Source organism: Barbus barbus (assembly GCF_936440315.1).
Source record: "Barbus barbus genome assembly, chromosome: 26".
Lineage (NCBI taxonomy): Eukaryota > Metazoa > Chordata > Actinopteri > Cypriniformes > Cyprinidae > Barbus > Barbus barbus.
This window is the reverse complement of record NC_136754.1, coordinates 10,007,549-10,023,164: the sequence shown is the minus strand read 5'-3', so window position 1 is coordinate 10,023,164 and position 15,616 is coordinate 10,007,549. Positions and strand designations below refer to the sequence as shown.

The 15,616-nt window shown below is 36.8% G+C and overlaps 1 protein-coding gene across 1 annotated transcript; it reads left to right on the top strand.

Annotated features, from left to right (window-relative positions):
• Positions 1-3,225: 3,225 nt before the first annotated feature.
• Positions 3,226-15,104, top strand: LOC306845831 (nardilysin-like). Its single transcript, XM_079378807.1, has 31 exons — positions 3,226-3,277; positions 3,675-3,886; positions 4,167-4,416; positions 5,100-5,181; positions 5,279-5,432; positions 5,625-5,698; positions 5,788-5,883; positions 5,976-6,098; positions 6,185-6,242; positions 6,324-6,397; positions 6,481-6,550; positions 6,856-6,933; positions 7,073-7,193; positions 7,519-7,577; positions 7,695-7,749; positions 7,888-7,992; positions 8,098-8,221; positions 8,937-9,023; positions 9,127-9,246; positions 9,382-9,433; positions 9,630-9,780; positions 9,862-9,989; positions 10,850-11,012; positions 11,221-11,252; positions 11,350-11,488; positions 11,606-11,653; positions 12,337-12,389; positions 12,477-12,560; positions 13,393-13,600; positions 13,710-13,799; positions 14,276-15,104. Exons 2-31 carry the CDS (start codon positions 3,711-3,713, stop codon positions 14,495-14,497), a joined length of 3,276 nt encoding a protein of 1,091 aa, XP_079234933.1. The 5' UTR covers positions 3,226-3,277; positions 3,675-3,710; the 3' UTR covers positions 14,498-15,104.
• Positions 15,105-15,616: the final 512 nt, after the last annotated feature.

Here is a 15,616-nt window from a genome sequence, read left to right as displayed (position 1 = left end):
GGAGGAAGAAAGCACTGTGATTGACAAGATAGTAATGGGGTCCAGAAACCCAGCCGTCTATGAAAACTAATGCCGGATTCTGACCTAAAGCATATTTCAACTGCCTTCAAAGAAAAAATTCAATCTCCCTTCCATAACAGTATAATAGCCATGCCATGCTTTTCACACACTGATCAATTTAAGCAAGTAATTGTGTGTAATTAATATTATTACAAAAGATTAGCTTTGTTTAAAGAATGATTATATTAAGGATTTACATGATTTTCACCACCTTTGACTAATTAACAAATCACTTCAAGCACTCTTATTCAATTATAAATCCCCCTCACATGAAATCAACAAAACCAACTGTCTCAATTTGCAACAACTGAAGAGACACAATTAGAGGTGCAATTTTTCCAGAAAAAAAAAATCAAGAGATGTAATCTGGTGGTCAGGCCATTTGAAGCTCGTTTAGCCTGAAGGTGGTCATTAATTACCCAGAAGATGAAGGGTGTCGCTGCCGCTGAGGTGCTGGAGAAGGGGGTATCTGGATCCACAGGTGCTCTTACTATTTGGTTAGGCGCACCTCGTGGATAGCACAGAGCAATGACCCCTCTCCTCACACACATGGACCTCCACCAAGGACGGCCAGCCTTGAGCAATAACCAGTGTTAAGCTAATTAAACTACCCTCCCATTTTAATTAGGATATAAATCAGTTGCCATGGGAACCTGTCCTTTGGAGTCCCCATGTAAACTCCTGATGGATTAAGTGCAGTGGATGAAGGGTACTATTTTAGACGCCCTTTTAATACATGCAGCAGTCGGCACAGACAGGCACTAACACATAAATTCTAAAATTATGCATTTGATTTTTTAGTGCTGCTTTTTATATTACAATATAAACAGATAATTGTATATGCAAATCATATTTTCCATTACATACTAAAATTTACAAAACAGCCTGGCAACAAGACAAACACTGCAGCAATGTTCCTGTAATATTAATATATTAATACTAATGTGCTCTGAAAAAAATATCACTGGTTGAGTTACCGGATATACAGTGTTGCCATGGACGACTGCAAATAGTAGGAAATATCTGACTCTGAATGGCATGACAGAATCTTATGTTAAATCATGTTTTCATAAAACCATTCAGGGCCATTCAATAGGGTGACTGTAGATAAAGTGGGACACAATAGCTTAATCATCTATATAATATTTGTATCTTCATCCATTAAAAATAAGCATTCATTTCTAATACAGAAGGACACTTATATAGCCATAACACATATTTTAATGATCCACTTTACCTGTATTCTTTCTAAATATTGCACAGTTGTTATTTGGTGTTTTATTAATCATTTTGAATTTGAAGTTATTTTGCTTGGATTTTTTTTCATAGGCACACTTTTATTATCCTTAACATAAATAAATGTTTGGACAGGGGCTTTTTCAGTCTCATTGGCTTGCCTGTATGAGTGCTTTTCTGGCCTAGATTTCCTTGTCAAAAGGATCTCGTTAAAAATTGAAACGCACCAGACCTAAACTCAAAATGTTGTGACACAACATTCCGCAAAGCAGGAGTAGTGCTCCAAGGGAAATCACCTCTTATCATGTGAAGCATCATACTTGAGATGCTAAAAGATTACATCAAAGCAGCCACACTAAATGAAGCAGAAAGTATGCCATGACGAGAGCTCCCCCTACTGGCGGAGACAGTCTCAGCCGTCCCCTGCTAAACAATGCAAGCGTGTTCATGAGCATGTAATACCCACACAGGATTATACAGGGAATCCAATGATTATGATTATCTCCACTTGAGAGCCTTCCCATTGTAAAATATAGAAACAATTAACCAGAATTAAATTACTAAACACAGATTACCTGTTCTAAACATCAGCAAATAAGAACCTTGCAAGAAAACCATCCATTCCTTTCATCCACAGCAGAACTCATTAAACACGTCACATAAGACTCAAGCACCGTCTCATCCACAGCAGCAGCAATGATGTGATATGCGACTGAAAACACTGAGTTAACACTTGATAGTCTTATAAAGACAGTTCAGCATACCAGTATACTGTTCCACATCTGGTTGTCATGGATGCAGTATTTATCAGTCTCCATTCACAGGGTATCTGTAGGTAATTAAATGGAAATTAATAAAGGTTCAAAAGAACACTTAAGCTGTGCCTGTTCATATCAGTTTACTGAATGTTCAATATAGGCTGGTTAGCAATCTAAGATATAATGAAGCCAATTAAAATAAATAGCCTCGTTCTAAATGACTAAATAGCCAGAAATATCTGAGGTATGTAATCACATTTCCTGAGATTAGTTGTTCAAGATTCTTTATGGTAGCAGCCTGTTTAGTTATTTAAAAAAATCTAATTTTGATATACATTAGAGAAGTTTTTCATCTGAATTTCTTCTTACTTTTTGGCCGTGTAAATAACAACATCGAGTAAAATTGCTAAATTTTTGTGTGAGCTCCATATTATACTGTATGAGCCATAAAAACCTGGTGTACCAAATAAGATACAAAACAAAATCTAATAAAAAATAAATGTTTGATATATGCTAACTTTTTTTTCTCTCTAAATGTTAAATAAATTTACAAAATATAAATAAATTCTGGCTATTATATAGTACATGTAAAACTTTAATAATGACTTGACAAATATGTTGGTGGCATATTATATGTTGGTGGATCATTACAGCTCTTTTAAAGGCCATATGAAGTCATAAATGTGTTTGGGTGGCTGGTGTAGCCTAACATGTCCATAAACTTGTCTTACTGTCAAAAAATAAGGTTAAAATGTATGTATATTAATAAGGAAAGGTGTATATTTAAGTTGCCATGAAAGCATCTTCAGTCATATACTTTGTAAATGTTTTACCAATCCTGTACATCATTTTCTTCTGGATGATTAATCTTGGATCAATTCCAAAATCACTGTCGATGTAAACACGCTTATAAGTAACTCTTAAATAAAATATATATAGTCTTTTTACTAAAAGACAGACAGGTAATATAGACATGATGTCATTACATAATTTAACCGCTAATTTAGTAAACGGTCCACAATGTAAATGTATGAATTGCTGATACAGATAAAACAGCATCATGCATCTATTTACCTTAGCAAGAATTTTGGCCAATCAGAGAGTAGCGTTTTACTCTGCCTATGACCTCTAACGAATCACAACTCTTCTTGTTGCATTGACGCACCCTACCAGTGACAGGCTGAGTGCTGTAAGGTTAGGCTGACCCATCATCAGGATAGCAGGTATGAGAATGCGATGAAACTTGGCTAACTTTGTGAAATAATGTGAAGGACTGATCGCACTTGGGCATATCATGTTTTAGATAAATTAGCTAATCCTGTTTGTTATCCATAGCAAGCGATCCAGGCGTTTTTGGTTTATATTAAATTGTGTCACTATGTAGCAGATTAGCTTCATTGTAGCACAGTGGTGATGATACAAATTTACATTGTCAAAATATGTTTCTGAAGTTAAAATATTCCCTTACCAGATCAGACTCATTATGTTATTCAGGGTAGATTGCATAATGTATTTATTTTTAAGGTCACCATGTTTCTAATATGAGTATTGTTTTGTTTAGACTGATAAAGTCAGTATTGCTCTGTTCAAGGCTGCGCGTGCGTTTCCCCTGTTTTGTAGCTCAACTCCAGTTCTAAAGTAGCATCATTGCTCAAGATGCCCCAGACAAACAAGTTCAAAAGTGCTGCAGCCAGCAGTGCTGCTCAGTCTGCTGGTCCAGACCGGGGAGAAGCACTCAGAGACCCCGACGCACCTCCAGGGTACAGTAGTGGAGATGACAACCAAGGAGACCCTCAAATTATTAAATCTCCCAGTGACCCCAAACAATACAGGTATACAAGTCCACATGTACAGATTTTAAACTGTGATAACTAGGTACTATTGGTCAGCATCTGTCTTATTCTTAAAGTAACAGATGAATCCTTTTAAAAGATCATTTTACATTATGAATGATACAGTATGTTGGCACTTAAGGCCAGGGAGTTAACAGAAATATGAGATCACACAAGTAAAACACAAGCTCTGGTTGCATCTCTTGAGTGTGTAACACAACACTGCATGCAAGTGCTGATGATTGAACCCAGCTAACAGATTTTTTTGGTTTTTAAACAGATACATTGAGCTGAGTAACGGACTGAGGGCTCTCCTGATCTCTGATCTGAGTGGTTTAGATGGGAACGCTGAAGATGAGGATGATGAAGATTCAGAAGAGGAGGAGGAAGCAGTGGGAGAGGAAGAGGAGGGAGACTCAGGGGAAGGAACGGACGAGGAATCTCAAGAAGAAGGGGACAGTCAAGACAGTGACTTTGAGGAGCTTGACGAGGACAGTGACAGGAAGAAGAAAAAGGGATCTGAAAAACAGGTTTGTGTTTTGTTGTCTAGGGATTCAGACTCTGATACTGGTTGCTTTTTTTTGTTTAAACCTATATATTAAAGCACTTTTTTACCTCACCTCTTTTTCAAACCATCATAATCTGCTATTCCTGTGAAATTACTTCTCCAATCATTTAATGTGCCCCTTTCTTACAATCAACTGAAACTCTCATTCAGGTCATCCAGACAACAACTGATGGATAGTCCCCACTGTACTTTTTTTTTTCTTTTTTAATAATCATTCGGATCTGTCACTACTTGTTTCATTGTAACTTGAAGAATGCATGCTATATCAGCTGATATCACAGATTTGTGTGTGTGTTAAGTTATCTTTATCCGGATTGGATATTTCATTATGGATTTATTTTTTAGATTTACAACATTTTAATTTAATGGCAATGGTACATGTAATATTTAGCAAATCTCAATGAATATCCATTTCATATTACTGTACATTATAATGTTTTGATGCCTAAATTCACTTGTAGCATTTAAAATGACTCATCTTAGTTTGTAGTGTTTTTCTTAGACAAAGTAATTCAAAGCTATTTTATCAGTTATGAACAATAATATGAAATTAAATAGGCCATTTCATAAAAATATCAGCTAAAGTGTGTTTCAGTATTTGTATTTTAGTGCAGTTTAATTTTTAATTTCTTTTTCTGAAATTAGTCTGCAGCGGCCCTTTGTATTGGCGTAGGGAGTTTTAGTGACCCTAATGACCTGCCTGGCCTTGCACACTTCCTGGAACACAGTAAGTGACAAATGCAGTTGTTTTGCCATTACTGTATTCAATAATGCTTTATTTTCAGTGATAATGTTTAACTCAAACATATCTCTCTGCTTCCCAGTGGTGTTCATGGGCAGCGAAAAGTACCCTTCTGAAAATGGCTTTGATGCATTCCTTAAAAAGCATGGCGGCAGTGATAATGCTTCCACTGATTGTGAGAGAACCATTTTCCAATTCGACGTCCAGAGAAAACGCTTCAAAGAAGCCCTTGACAGGTGAAGCAGCTCTAAAAGATGAGATCTTATCACATTACAGCAGTTCTTATCCTGATGGCCTCTTTTTGTTTTTTGCATATTTTTCTAACCAAAAGCATTGAAATAAAAGCAAATACAATTATTTATATGTTTTAACCTTTGGTTGTAGGTAACCTTTAAAATAATGTGATTGTCTTTTTTATGTTATCTCAGATGGGCTCAGTTTTTCATCTGTCCTCTTATGATTGAAGACGCCATTGACCGAGAGGTTGAGGCTGTGGACAGTGGTGAGTAAAGCATTTATATTATAGATTAAAAATAATGTTGATAGCTCAACTGTGCAGTTTAACAGTCTGGTGTTTTTTGTTTGCCACAGAATATCAGCTTGCTAAGCCTTCAGACTCTCATCGTAAGGAAATGCTCTTTGGCAGCCTAGCAAAGCCCAACCACCCCATGAGCAAGTTCTGCTGGGGTAAGTCAAACATGTTAAAAGCATGTTTTAGAGTAGCTCCTAGGTTTATTCTAAAGTTGCTTTTTTTTGATGGTCTTTGGATTGTATTTAAGGAAATGCACAGACCCTGAAGACTGAGCCTAAGGAAAAGAATATCAATGTTTACCAGCGGCTCCGTGAGTTTTGGAAGAGATACTACTCTGCCCACTATATGACCTTATCTGTGCAGTCTAAAGGTAGGTACTGTATGCAGGATTCAACTTGGATATGGAATTTCTAATAGAAAATTATCCTAAAATCTCTTCTGCTCCAACATTCACAGAGAGTCTTGACACCCTTGAGGAATGGGTTAGAGAAATCTTCAGTCAGGTACCCAACAAGTAAGCTCAACCAAAGCCCTATTTGAATATCTGTAAAATGTGATAGTATAAATGTTTAAAAAGTTTCTCAATGCTATTCAGTGGACAGCCGAAACCTGATTTTTCAGACCAGTTGAGCCCCTTTGAAACACCTGCATTCAACAAACTTTACAGAGGTATGCCGTAGAATTAATGCTCAAATGAGGTTTAACAAAACTCTAGAACTCACTATTAATGTTTTGTTTGTTGTTTGTTGCAGTGGTGCCTGTTAGAAAAGTACATGCCCTCACCATCACATGGGCTCTACCCCCTCAAGAGAAGCACTACAGGTAAACCAATCATGATGGCGCTCTGTGTGGCCCTTTTTTTAATAAAAAATAAATAAATAAGTGATCCACAATAAGGTTCAGTCATTTTTACTGAGATGGGTTCAAAAAACAGCTTTCAAAAGTGCTGTTAAAAACGCATCTACAGTATACAATATATCCACATCTTTGATATGTCCCACCCCAATATGTCACAGATGGCCATTTCACTGGGAATTAACGTATTGATTTTGTTGGTATTTATTGAAATGCCAATATTATCTTTTATAATATGATGCTTAACCAAAGCTCTTTATGTTGGTCCTCAGGGTAAAGCCTCTGCATTACATTGCTTGGCTGATTGGCCATGAAGGAACTGGAAGTATTCTGTCCATGCTTAGGAGGAAGTAAGTCCTTTCTCTTATGATTTGGTTTTTAATAAATGACAAGGTGGTTCTACTTTCACTGTAACTAGTCTGAACATGCTGCATAAATTTTGCATTAACCCCAGAAACTGTGAAATTGAATCTCTTTCTCTCTGTCTAGGTGCTGGGCTCTGGCTTTGTTTGGAGGAAACAGTGAAACCGGTTTTGATCAGAACTCCACCTATTCAATATTTAGTATCTCCATCACTCTGACTGATGAGGGCTTCCAGAACTTCTATGAGGTCTGCAAGGGTCACCAGTCTAGACATTGCTTTGTTTTACATTTATGTGATCCTACACTACAAGTGCATGTCAAAATTATACCCTACATTTACAAGCATCCTTAAGATATAATATTGTTTTCACACTTAATGTCATTATAGAAATGTGGGGGAAGCTGAGAAACTAACAGCTTTGCTAAATGTGTGTAAAATAGGATTACAAAGCCTCTGAGGCGCAAACACACTCCTTTTCCATCCTAAATTATAACAGACATGATTGCTATAAAGTTTAATCCAACTGAGAATGAATGCATCCATGGTCATTTGGATGGTTTTCTTCATTCAGGTTGCTCATCTGGTCTTCCAGTACTTGAAAATGCTTCAGACCCTTGGGCCCCAACAGAGGTAGGCCCTTCACGTGAAGTGTTTATTTTGAGGAGGATCATTGCAGAACTTATACTCACACTACATTTAATAATGTAGCTTGAAAGATATCATAAAAAGTTTGCTTCTCTTTGGCAGAATATATGAAGAAATTCAAAAGATTGAGGCCAATGAATTCCACTATCAGGAGCAGGTAAGGTTATTTATCAGCCTATGAGCGCTTAGCTGTTTCTCACCAACAATGGAGTATTTCTGGCTTTTAGACGCAATTTAAAAAGAGATGGATGAGTATTTGTTTGTAGACACTGCACTCACAGTGATGCTTTTACAGACTGATCCTATTGAATATGTGGAGGATATCTGTGAAAACATGCAGCTGTTCCCAAAAGAGGACTTCTTAACAGGAGACCAACTAATGTTTGAGTTCAAACCGGAGGTAGTTGCCCATCACATGCAGCACTGATTTTGATGTATTACAGGTTTTGAAAAATATGGGTGCACATTTGTGTGAAAATACATTAATTTTGTTTTTTTCTCTTAGATGATCTCTGCTGCACTAAACCTCCTTACAGCAGAGAAGGCCAACTTGCTCCTTTTGTCTCCAGAGCATGAAGGCCAGTGCCCACTCAGGGAAAAATGGTTTGGGACCCAGTACAGTCTAGAGGGTTTGTACATTTTATTTTTTATTTTAGCGCCCTACTTTCAGTTTAAAAAAATACAATATTCAGGATCAGAAGTTAAACATTAGTGTCTTAGAATCTGTGTCCGTATTAGATTACTCTGGAAATAAAACTCAGAAGCCAGTGTTGAATTATAAAATTGCGGATTTACTTATTTTAATAAGAATTTCTCAAGGGTTTCAATCCCACAATAATATATTTAATAAACGAATAAATTCAAAACGCACAGCAGTGGTGCCAGTTTAAAGTGGAGAACTTGCTCTAGCTAATGAGTCAGTGTAGCCACTGCAGCAATAGAAGGATATCTGATGCCAAAATTAAGACATACTTTGGTTGTGTGGGAATATTTTGGTTTTGAACATGATAACTGAAGGAAATGATAGCTGATATTAGCTATACTAGTAGACTGAGGGTGGTTACTCAAAAGATAAATAAATCTTAATTCCAAGCACAACAAGCAGTTTCTGCCTATTGCTCGAGTTAAAAAAAGTTGAGAATTTTGAAATGCTTTTTCTCAGGGTGACATGTTTATTAAATGAGATTATATCCTGGTTTCAAATCTACTTTAAATTTATTCTTAATTAATCGTAGGTTTATCTCACATTATGCAAGAAATCGCATTAAGCATTGTTCCTCTATATTGTGCAGCTCTGGAGACACAAGCACTTGTTTGAACCCTGTTTTATTTTTTTCAAAACAGACATACAGCAGCACTGGAGAGAGCTTTGGGCAGGAGATTTTGATTTAAACCCAAGCCTTCACCTGCCTGCTGAAAATAAGTTCATCGGTGGGTGTCTTCAGTTGACGTCTTTTAATGTTGTTGCTATGTACTGTATCTGTAGCCTGTTTCAAGACCATTTGCAATTGTTCTTGTCTCTTTTCACCTCCAGCCACCGATTTCGCCCTCAAAACCTCGGACTGTCCAGACACAGAGTACCCTGTCAGAATAATGAACAATGACAGAGGGTGTTTGTGGTATAAGAAGGACAACAAGTTCAAGATCCCCAAAGGTGTCGTTGTATTTGTCTCTACACTCAATATATCATGTCTCCGATGTCCAATAGCAAAATAGATTGAGTGGGAAGTACCGAACCTCTGTGCTAAATTACCCAGCGCACACTTACGTTTTCTCTCTCTTCCTACAGCGTACGTGCGGTTCCACCTCATATCACCTGTGGTTCAGAAGTCTCCAAAAAAGTAAGCTGAAGATCATGTGAAAACCTACAGTCATTCGAGCAGATCTTGTAAATGATGTAGCCATGGAAACCCCATCTAGTCATTAGTGTGTCTGCTCAGGTCTTGGGAATCACTATCTCTAGTTTCTATTCCTGCTCATCCATTTACCTTTCCATCTGACTTTCTCTTTTTGTCCTCTCTTCTCACCTCCACTTAGCCTGGTGCTTTTTGACCTGTTTGTGAATATCCTGGTGCATAACTTGGCGGAGCCGGCCTACGAGGCTGATGTGGCCCAGCTAGAATATAAATTGGTTGCAGGAGAGCATGGTCTTGTCATCAAGGTCAAGGGCTTCAACCACAAACTACCGGTAATTATCAGGCACAAATCAGATTATATGAAGAAATTGGTGTCTTTTTTTATTTATTTATATTTTTAATATTTTTTGCAGTTGCTGTTCAACCTGATTGTGGATTATCTCGCTGATTTCTCCGCCGCTCCTGATGTATTCAGCATGTTTGCAGAGCAGCTAAAGAAAACCTACTTTAACATCCTCATCAAGCCTGAGAAGCTTGGAAAGTGTGTCTTTACATTTGCCTTTACATATATATCTGTAGCAACATCATACACAAGCACTCATCAATTTTTTTTTATATTAAAAAAAAAAAAAAGTTTTCTTTAATTTAGAAAATACAAATCAGATTGACTAATTCAAGTCCATTTTTAGAGTGTTTTGTATGAATACACTTATGCCACCTTAAAACATCTGGGCAAATACAAGTATATACACTACCTTCCATAGGTTTGAGGTCAGTAAGATCATTTTTAAAATGGTTTTGAAAGAAGTCTTTGCTCACCAAGGCTGCATTTAAAAATACAGAGAAATACAATAACAGTGTAAAATATTAGTATAATTTAAAAGAACTGTTACTTAATATAATGTACTTTAAAATTTATTCCTGTGATGGCAAAGTTGAATTTTCAGCAGTCATTACTCCAGTCTTCAGTGTCACATGATCCTTCAGAAATCATTCTAAAATGCTGATTTGGTGCTCAAGAAACAGCTGCTGCTAAATATTTCATGTCGTAATCGTGACTATTTTAACTTTTGTCCTTCATCCTTGCTGAATAAAAGTGTAAATTAAATTACCCAGATAAGAAAAATTTACTGACCTCAAACTATTGATTGGTAGCGTATGGCACGTTGATGCCGCTTCTTCAGCGATTTAGTATCAAAACTGCACTAGAAAAGGCAAAATGAAGCATAATATAATTAGCTTGGAACACCATGATGGGTCCTTCCTCAACCCCCGCAGTCCCATATGCCAGTGTCTATATAACTATTGCTATATATATATATATATATATATCTTTTCAATGAAAAAAAATGCATGATCTTCCACTCATTGCTCTCTGTCTGTCCATATGTGTCGTCTCAGAGATGTGAGGCTTCTGATTCTAGAGCACTCTCGCTGGTCGACCATTCAGAAGTACCAGGCTGTGCTGGATGGGCTCAGTGTGCATGAGCTCATGGATTTTGTGGGCAGCTTCAAGTCAGAGCTATATGCTGAAGGACTAGTGCAGGGAAACTTCACTAGCACTGTGAGTTTTCACACGTTTTATACATGCACTGCGAACATTCCAGATTCAAAATATCCCACAAATGCTGCTGATAGAGCTTACTGTGTATTGATGTATACTTGGATTGTTATAAAATTATGTAATACTTCTACAAGTAAAAAGCTTTAATTGTACTGTGTATAACTGCAGTTGTTCTATTATGAAACAGATTTTTTTTTTTTATCTGTAGGAATCCATGGGATTTTTGCAGTATGTTGCAAAGTAAGTACTTTTTTCACCAGTTTATTTTGTGTAGCACTACCACAATTTTTTTATAAACCGAATAAGATAGCACTTTTTTTTCTTTCCACACTTTCAGCAAATTGCAATTCAAGAAGCTGTCAGTAGAGGTCCCTGTTCTCTTCAGAGTGGTAGAGCTTCCTCAGAAGCATCATCTCTGCAAAGTGAAGTCTCTCAACAAGGGAGATGCAAACTCTGAGGTCACTGTGTATTACCAGGTAAAACTTCTTTATTGGATTAGATCAGACATATAGGCATATTTACTTTTTTATATATTGCAACAAATAAAATATCAATGGTTGTCCCTAATATTCTTTTGGTATTTCTTTTGATAGTCCGGTCCTAAGAACCTACGTGAGCACACTCTTATGGAGCTATTAGTGGTGAGTATGAGTTTTGGCTGCTGACTACATAATGAAAGCTATCGCTTACAGTAAACATTACTGTAACTTTATGTATGTATAAAAAGTATAAGAACAGCTGCCCCAGGGTTTTTTAAGCAATAAAGCCAGTCCCTCTTGCCAGATTCAAAAGAAGTTCTCAGTTATTGCTCTCTAGGGCGCTGAGCACACACATCTGCATGGCCATAAGCTCAACTCATCCACTTTACTTTATACTGAAGACTGACTTTGGATGCTGTCCAGTTCTCTGTCTTTCTCAGCAGTTACTTTAAAACACTCTGAAAGGTTGAGCTGGCTCTCATTGTAAAGTGTAATGTGCTGTTCTAAAGGTTCAACGCTTTATTTATTTTTGCTGGTGAATCGCTGCTGATAACAGCTTTTGGAGCTACAAATGTCTATAACCGGTGTTGTCTTTTTTTTTTTTCTTTTTTTTTTTTTTTTTGTTTGCATATTAAACTATAGCTTCACTAAAGAAACACCAAAAAGCATTTAATATAAGAACCATTGGCTAATTATTCAGAAATTCTTATCTCTCTCTGCGCCTTATATCAGATAAATCCAATATCAGACTTCTGTGCAGTTCTGCTGTTATGGCTGCAGACTGGCCGACATTACATGAACCGTTTTTATCAACTTATGTTTTATCATTTTGTCTCCTGTTGTAGATGCACATGGAGGAGCCGTGCTTTGACTTCCTCCGAACCAAAGAGACACTGGGGTAAGTCTGTGTCACAGAGACAACATTAAGACATTATCTTGCTCCAGTTGCTGGTTTTAATTAGTTGTACTCCATCTGTTTTCACAGATATCATGTCTACCCAACCTGTAGAAACACATCAGGTGTTCTTGGATTCTCAGTCACAGTGGAGACTCAGGCCACCAAGTTCAAGTAAGCTCTCTCCCTGTGCTTTTTTGTTGCAGTTCACTGCTGCATCAGAATTATCTGATTTATGTGCTGCAGCTGCTGCCTCTTGACTTCAAAATCATAATTAACCTTTATCTCCACCTCTATCTCCACTAAATTGCGTTGTTACTTTACACTGATTGGTTGTCTTTATTATTTCTGACGTGAAATACAGCCTACACTAAATGTTAGCAATACATCCACGTACTTACAACATGCATAACATTTTATTGCTTTATAAAAGTCTATCTTATGAAATGCTGTGTTGCTATATATCAGGGTTACCACTGTAATAAATATAAGGGAATTGTGACTTTCCACAAGTCATATACTAAAAAATTAATGGAGTTTAAATTTTTGTTCTAAAGTATTTCTTTAGGTAGAAAAAATTAGGTTTCTATTAAATGATTTTTAAAAATCTTCACAATTAGAAAAATTTGGGGTCAGTAAGTTCCTGAAAAGAGTATGGCAGTTTACAGAAATATTAAGCAGCACAACTGTTTTCAACATTAGTAAAAATAAGAAATGTATCAGGTGATCATGTGACACTGAATACTAGAGTAATGGCTGATGAAAATTCAGCTTAACAAATTACATTTGAAAATGTGTGTGTATTTTTTTTATCAAATGGTTTTGGTGAGCATAAGAGACTTCTTTTAGTTTTTGGGTTGAGTTTGCTGCATGCTGCAAAAATGGCTTCGGCGCATTGTAAATGATGTAAACTGTTAATTTGAGCTCTGTAATATTTCAGAGTGATGTTAAATGTGCAAAAACTCTTTTTCTCTTCTCCATTCTGGACTCATTTTCTGCATTCTAGCACTGAGCTGGTGGAGACAAAGATTGAGGAGTTTCTGGTGAGCTTTGGAGAAAAGATGAGCAGCTTGAGTGATGAGGCTTTTAAGACACAGGTGACTGCTCTCGTCAAACTGAAGGGTTGCGAAGACACCCATCTCGGTGAGGAGGTGGACAGGAACTGGACAGAGGTGGTCACGCAGCAATACGTCTTCGACAGACTCAGCCGAGAGGTGAGAAGCCCTGTTGCACATGGGCAAAGCCTGACAGTTCAGCAATGTGTTAATGATGAATTGTGGGAATATACTGGGACATAGTTATATTTTTCTGCTTGTACAACAGATTGATGCACTGAAACTCATGACCAAGGCTGAACTCGTGAACTGGTTCATGGAACACCGGGGCGAAGGCAAAAGGAAGCTCAGTGTACATGTAAGTCTCAATTTTCTTCAATTAATTCCCCTAAATATATGTAGATCCAGTCCCTGCTGACCAAAATCTGGCATCTTTCTCCATTTATATTATTTTTTTAATGCATACTTTATATATATTTCTTCACTTAAAACTTTGATATTACAGTAGATATTTCTGTAGCTGTGATTATTTTTTGTAAAATCGTAATGGATTAATTCATAGTTTTATCAAATTGTTAGTATACCATTATTCAAATTAATCTGCTTACCTTTTAACTGATATTAGTCTGCTAAGTAACTTTTTTAACTATTACAGTTACTAGTATTACCTTCAGTTTTCAGGTTTTTATTCTTTCTTTTGTGGGCTTTAGCAAAAATTCCCAGTTTTTTAAAGAACTAGTTTCCTCTGTGTAATGCACATCTGTTTGTTCATATTTTATTTAGTGAATATACTGTTTTAGATGCCAGTCTGAATGATGAATGGTTTCTTTTCAGGTTGTTGGTTATGGAGTTGAAGAGAATGACCCTCCTAGTGAAGAACAGCCAGCCGCTGGAGAGAAAGAGGAGGAAGGCAGTAAGATGTCGTTGTATGGGGAGGTTTCCAAACTTACCTTCCTTCCTGCTTCCACTTTACTGGCCTCAGCCACTTCCATCACAGATATCCAGGCCTTCACTTCCACCCTCAATCTCTACCCTTACCACAAGATTCTTAAATAAACAGAAGCATGGACGTACTCTGCCAGATGGCACACAGGAACGCACCCCATACCTCCATCTTCCATCCTTTCTTCTCGTGTACTCTGTCATACTTGGGCAAGGATGAGCTGGGGCTGGCTTTCTCCCGATGCTCTCGTACTTGAGAAATGAGCTTCAGCCATGTGTGCATTCATATAATGAGCCCTGCTGTTGAAATAACATTGCTGTGAATGTTGTGTGTTAGTGTGTGCGGGCGGGCGGGCATAGACTGGGCTCAGATTTGGGGGTCCTGCTGACAGATGCAGATCATAGACATGATTTAGAACATAAACATGACTTTAAACTACTCAGAATTGTGTGTATTTTATCAATAGGTCTGCAGTGTTAAGTTTGTAATAATACATTTATAATGTTCTGACACTGTGCTGAAAAGTATAAAATATATTTGAATGAAATGCTGTAAGAGAAATGGCTGGACTGCTTTTTATGTAGCCATTTGATGATGCCTGATGCTGAGGATTTGGAACAACTTCAACCTGTAAACTGAGCAATGGTTCATATCACTGCTTACATTCAGAATGTTCAAATATATATTTATTAAAAGCACCATGAAGCTACTAATAGACTGAATTTGAATGTCTTCATCTCTTTTATAAATAACCATTTAATTGTTTAAAAAATTAAGCAAACATGAAATCAAAATGTACACTATTTACTTAATACACGTTTGTGGTATTGTACATGATTCATAATGCATATTATTCTGAAAAACAAAATATTTGTATTATTAATCAATGAAAATTTATTTTTTTCTGTCACTGAAACAACTTTTCTTTTCAGCTGACATCACGGAGCACGCGTACTGCGTATCCTCACTCCTCCAATCACATCGCTCAATTCTGCTGCTAATATTTTAGGAGACTTTTCTTTTAATAAACATCTTTTTATAAATAGTTCAAAAACACGAATTTGAATTGAATCATCATCTGACACACTGAATTGCAAATGATTATTATTTTATAGACTCCGTGTCGGATTGAAGAAAGTTATCAGTAGCATTAGCCTACTGACTGACTGACCATGTGACAAAGTGGCATTAAACACAAATTTATTGTAAAAAAAAAAAAGTGAACATTTTAA

Bases quoted from the DNA above. Each gene is read 5' to 3' on its own strand.
- LOC306845831 (XM_079378807.1), top strand. From the start codon at position 3,711: ATGCCCCAGACAAACAAGTTCAAAAGTGCTGCAGCCAGCAGTGCTGCT. The intron at 8,222-8,936 runs GTTTGTACATTT...TTTTCAAAACAG, and splicing joins GACCCAGTACAGTCTAGAGG to ACATACAGCAGCACTGGAGA. The intron at 11,489-11,605 runs GTAAAACTTCTT...TTCTTTTGATAG, and splicing joins AGGTCACTGTGTATTACCAG to TCCGGTCCTAAGAACCTACG.